General features: G+C 51.4%; 1 protein-coding gene across 2 annotated transcripts in view; it reads right to left on the minus strand.

The window, feature by feature from the left end:
• Positions 1-6,000, minus strand: part of grk4 (G protein-coupled receptor kinase 4) — a 45,657-nt gene that overhangs the window by 21,262 nt on the left and 18,395 nt on the right. For both annotated transcript variants that reach the window (XM_056587041.1, XM_056587040.1), the window contains exons 3-5: positions 3,468-3,580; positions 1,342-1,419; positions 1,003-1,103 (exon numbers count right to left, since the gene is read on the minus strand). In XM_056587041.1, the coding sequence (XP_056443016.1) occupies positions 1,003-1,103; positions 1,342-1,419; positions 3,468-3,580 (292 nt within the window). The remainder of the gene's footprint in view (positions 1-1,002; positions 1,104-1,341; positions 1,420-3,467; positions 3,581-6,000) is intronic.

Genomic DNA, 6,000 nt, shown 5'->3' on the forward strand with positions numbered 1-6,000 from the left:
GTTGTTTCCCTGCCAGGGTTCCGGATCCCCTTTTTGCCCACAGCTCATTTTCATTCACCCCGGTGTGTGTGTGTGTGTGTGTGCATTCCAGGTGCCACTGCCAGCTGCCTTGTCAAAGTCTGACAACCCATTTTCTCTCTCTCTCTCTCTCTCTCTCTCTCTCTCTCTCTCTCTCTCTCTCTCTCTCTCTCTCTCTCTCTCTCTCTCTCTCTCTCTCTCTCTCTCTCTCTCTCTCTCTCTCTCTCTCTCTCTCTCTCTCTCTCTCTCTCTCTCTCTCTCTCTCTATATATATATATTATTCTAAACAACATATTATGATAATCCGACGGCAAACCCAACAAGGAAACACGATCCCAAACCGGTTCCTCCTTAATCCTTACGATGACGCGAGTCCCCTCCTCCTGAACGGGCTCCACGTTGAGCACGGCGAGGAGGAGCCCGGAGGAGGAAAGAGCTGCGCTCTGTGACCACAGAATGCTGCCATTCAGCCCCGAGAAACGCATGAGTCGGCACCCAGAGGCCTGCAGGTGCTGCCGGTCTGAGGGCCGCATGGCGCAGGGTGGGGGGGTTGGTGGTGGAGGAGGTGGAGGTAGTGGGGACGGTGCAGGTCATGGAGGTGGTGGAGGTGATGGAGGTAGTGGTGCTGGGGGTGGGGACGGTGCAGGTCATGGAGGTGGTGGAGGTGATGGAGGAGGTGGAGGTGAAGAGGATGGAGGTGATGGTGGTGGGGATGATGGAAGTGATGGAGATGGGTCAGGTGATGGAGGTTATTGAGGTGATGGAGGTGCTCTAGGTGATGGAGGTGCTCGAGGTGATGGAGGTGATGGAGGACTAGGTGATGGAGGTGGTGGTAAAGGAAGAGGAGGTACTGGAGGTGACGGAGGAGGAGGTGGAGGCGATGGGGGTGGAGGAGGTGGTGGTAATGGAAGAGGAGGTACTGGAGGTGACGGAGGAGGAGGTGGAGGCGATGGGGGGTGGAGGAGGTGGTGGTGGGGGACCTACTTGGTGCAGTCGTTGAACAGCTCCTTGCAGTGGCTCTGCTCCAGCTTTTCCCGACAGCCGGCCACCAATTCCTGAGGAATCTCTGGGAGGTGGGCTGCAGACTGGGGGGAGGGGGGAGGGGGGGGGGGGGGGGGGTGAGAGGGGGAGGTAGAGGGGGAGGGGGAGAGGAGAGGGACAGGGTGAGGGTGAGTGTTTGGTAGAACAACACAGAAGCCGCTCAAACGTTTGACAATTAACAAAAAGAAACAATTTCGCTACCCAATTAAAAACTCACAAAACATCAGGACCAATCGTGCGGTCTAGTGTTCCCACAGCGGTAGGCCGGGCGCAGACACTCACCCCGTTGGTGAAGTAGGTGTCCAACACGTTCAGGCCGTAGCCCCGCCTCTTCTCGTCAGGAGCCAGCTGGTACACCGCCTGTCGATCACAGAGAGGGGAGGAGCCACGTAAAGCTAAACTTCAAAGTTGTTCCTTATTCGCTTCATTTCAGTCCGCCCCACCAGGGTAGTAAACTGCACAGTGACGAGGTCAATACCCACATTTAAAAAGTCCAACCACAACTTCCCCCGGACAAACATCACACTATCATGTGACACCGCGCTCCACTTCACAATATTGATATTAGTTATCGGAATTGTCAATCAAAACGGCCTGTGATGCTAACCAGTGTACACACAGCGCACCGTGTGTACACACAGCGCACCGTGTGTACACTGCGACGGCGGGACCCCAACCGCCCCCCGGCTGGGTACGGGTGCTCTGCAGGACGCCGCGGGACTTGGGCGCCGTCGGCCCGGGTGTTTCCTCAGAAAACAAACCCTGATGGGAGCGCTGAGCAGGAGCCAGGCCGGGCTCACACACATCATTAGCAGAGCCCAGCCGGCCAGCTGAGCACAAACACGGGCCTGCATCGGCCCCCGCGTTTTGTACACACACGCGGACACACACACTCGTGCGGACACGCATGCACACATGCGGACACACACACACTCATGCGGACACGCATGCACCCGCGGACACACATGCACACATGCGGACACACACACACACACGCAGACACACACGCATGCGGTCACACACATAAGGACACACACGTGAACTAAGGCTGCTTGATTTTGGAAAAAAAAAAATCATAGTCATGGTTATTTTGGTCAATATTGAAAATCAAGATTATTCAAACAATTATTTTTGAGTTTGAAAACATGATTCAGCATGTCTCTGTCAAAAATCACTTTGTAACTGAGTACTATGAATTTTCGCCTTAAAAAAATATACACCAAACGGTCAAAAAGAAAAAGCTATAATCTAAAATAATGAACAGATATGTATCAGCTGTTCTGCACCTAAATATGAACAAAGAAAAAAATGAAAAAAATTAATCGATAATATTAGTTTTGTGATCGTTTGAGACTAATATCGAAATCGCGATCAAAATCAATTAATCGCCACAGCCCTAATGTGAACACACACATGTGCGAGCGCGGCAGGCCGGGCTACCTTAAAAACAAACTAGATGTAGGTTTTCATTAAATAAGCATGACCCCCCCCCCCCCCCCCCTCCTCCCTTCGTTTTTCCTTTCTCACATTCCTCCCAGGGCCCAGACACAAGCCTGGGCCTGTCCTCATCAGTGCTCCCAGGGGAGCTGCATCTGACGTGGGCAGGAGCTCACGGAGGGAGGGGGGGGGGGCTGCGTTGGAATGGAGGGAGGGTTCGGGGGCCTGTCGGTTCTGACAGCTCGTCCGAGTGAACCTAATCACCGGGCCCCACTTCATCATCACCCCCCCGCCTGCCAACACGAAAACACAACCTAACCCCCCCCCCCCCCCCCAGCCCCCACTGAAGGGACCGGCCAACCAGCAGCAGATTCCAGCCCCCCCCCCCCCCCCGCCTGATGAGAACACAGCTCCCCCCCTGGCCTATCCCAGAGAGAGCTCTGGTCCACACAGCCCAGTGGGAGTCCAGCAAAACGCTGTAGCAAGGAGCAGGAACCAAAAACAAAATTAACTGGCTTAACAACTGAAGACAAAAAATACTTTTACTTCTCATATCTCAAATCAATTTCGAACACGTCAAGTACCCTTGACATGAACACTTAAAACTGACTTCATGTAAATAGCTACGCCCAAAATGTAATCTCTACCTCTCGATATTGTGCCCAGCACCTAGATTGACACCTTTGATAACCAGAGGGTTGGACGAGTTGCTTTGGCCATAACCGTCAAATTTGAACTGCCACTGAAGTTCATCTTGATATTTTTTGCTCTTCTTTTTTTCGCCACATTCTTTACTGTTGCACAACCCACAGCGATGCGATACATATCTGCTCAACCCTGGGAAGGTTTGTTGAAGTAAGAAAAACACTACACAACCGTTTTGAAAAGAACATAATGACAACATATGAAAACAAGAACGCCCACGATGAGTCGAAACGAAACCAAAACGGGTGTGGCCCCGGCCGTCTCACCGAGGCGTCCATGAACTCGATGCATCTCTTGAGCTCCGGCCGCGTGTCGCAGTACTGACGGAAAAGCAGGCGGCCGATGGTCTGACGCTCACAGAGGCTGGTGTAGTCCCTCTCTGTGGAGAAAAGCAGGGTTAGCATTCATCTGGTATTAATAACTCTCTTACAGTGTGTGTGGTGTAGTCCCTCTGAGGAGGACAGCTTAGTATTCATCTAGTATCATCATTATTGGAACCCAGTTCCTGTTAGGGACTCTTATTCTGAAGGAGCAGAACGGAAGTGTCTGCGTGTGGATCGCTGTTTTGACTCTGTGTTGGGAGCGCAGGAAATAAAGTGGATCGCCCCGTTCAGTGAATGGAGTTAACCGATTCTTCCTTTACCCAAGTATAGGCAACAATAAAACGCTTGGTTACATTGGTGGCAGCGGTGGGATCAGTTCTGTTCGGACGCCCATCGAAAATAACTGAAACCGACAAAACTGTTGGGAAAAGTTTTCAATCAAGTAATCAATCACTTCTAGCGCGGTTAGTTTAGTTGTACACAGTTTAACTAGTACGCGTGGAGAGTCTGTGATGCATCCAGCGTGAGGACGTCAGCCATCATCTCATCGTCGTTAAAAAGAGCTACATCAATTAAATAAAAGAAGCAAAATGTGGACGTTTGACGAGGACCCGATGGACTACAGGCAGCGCTGCAGGCAAAGACGTTCTCCAGCTACATAAAGATTGAACTTCCATCGCCCTAAGTGGAGGAAAAGCAAAGCTTCCCCTGCTGGGCCAGGCAGTATGAGGTTGCCGTGATGGCGCTAGTGGGAGGCACTGAAGGTGACTATGACTTTGAAGTGGTCAGGATTTTACCAACGCGTCTGACCAAAGCTGCTTTTCTGTTATGGGATAGTCAGCCGTTCAGGCCGACTATAATGCAGTAAAGGAGAGGTTGCAGGAGGCATTTGGACAAAAACATTTTCTGGCCTGTTTCAGAGCGAACACCCGCCTCCGTGCTCCGGGCGAGAGCTTGGATGTGGCTCAGACACGGAGCCATTGGTGCCCCGGTCAGACATTTTGTCATCTCCGCCATCTGCTATGGACCCCTGCACCTCTGACCTCACCACAGGGCAGCAAGTGGACACAGACAGTGAGTCTGACATGTCTTTCATGCATGCACTTTCACGTGATGGGACTGGAATCAGAGAGTCGCAAAGGGCCGATGCTGACACAAGTGCAATGGATTGAGGGGAGCGGTTCTCGACCGCCGAAGGGGCACATGAAAGGTAGCTCTCGGCAATGTTGGAAATTATGGACGGAATATCCCCGACTTGCTGTAAAACTTGGACTGCTCTGCCGGACAATGAAATCTTCCCGCACGGGGGGTGACATGTGTCAGGTGCCATCCGCGCTGGTCGCTGATGTGCTGCAGCACCTACACGGGGGTCCTGCCTCGGCACACTTTTCTGCGGAGCGAGTATGGGAACGGGCAAGGCAAACTTTTTATTGGCCCTCTATGTTTAAAGATATTCAACAGTGGTGCGAGCAGTGCGTCCCATGCCAAACCCGCAGAGCCCCAGCGCCCAAGCATAGGGCAACGAAGGGGGATTCTTAAGCTACTCTACCATTTCAGAGAGTGGCGACTGACATTGTTGAACTGCCTATGACTTCCAAGGGTAACAGATATGTATTGGTGGTAGACTACTTTACCAAATATGTAAATCTGTATGCTCTTCCTAACCAAACAGCCCAGTCGGTAACACAGTGTTTGTTCGAGGATTATGTTTTAGTGCATGGTATTCCAGAAGCTGTTCACAGTGATCAAGGTCGGCAGTTTCAAGCCGAGATTGTGCAAAGACTGTGTAAATGTTTAGGGATTAACAAGGCATGCACCACCCCGTATAATCCCAAATCAGATGGCATGGTTTTACGCTTTAATCTGACCCTCATTGACCAGTTTGCCAAATCGCTGCTTGCTTGTGGTGGTGAATGGGACGATTATCTGAAACATGTGGCTTTCGCCTATAACACGTCTGTTCATTGCAGCTACTCTCCCTACTATTTTGTTCATGGACGGGAAGCTCGGGTCCTGGTGGACGTGCTGGTGCCATCACAGGTATCATCAGACTTACCTTCTTCTCATGCAGACTTTGTGGCCTCTATGGCAGGGAAACTGGCGATGGCGTTTGGTGGTGCCAGACAGAGCGGTGTCCAAGCACACGAGAAACAAAAGCTGTACTACGACGGAACCGTCCGTCACACACCATATGCAGTAGGAGAATTGTTGTGGCTTCATAATCTCACCGTATGAACCGTATGAGGACCGTATGAAACTGGCTCCCCTCTGGAAGGGACATTACCGGGTCCTGGCTGTGTTGGGCTCTCAAGGAGAACTGGGGCTTACCTATCGGATTGCCTGTCCTTTGGACTCTGACGGACGGACATAGCCAGTTCATTTCAACGCAAACAGGGTGTCTAGCAATGTGTGGTATTACATCTGAGCTACGAATGTGGGTTGACATGCTGTTTGAATGTTGGTTTATTATTATTTC

This window comes from Gadus chalcogrammus, chromosome 3, assembly GCF_026213295.1.
Source record: "Gadus chalcogrammus isolate NIFS_2021 chromosome 3, NIFS_Gcha_1.0, whole genome shotgun sequence".
NCBI lineage: Eukaryota > Metazoa > Chordata > Actinopteri > Gadiformes > Gadidae > Gadus > Gadus chalcogrammus.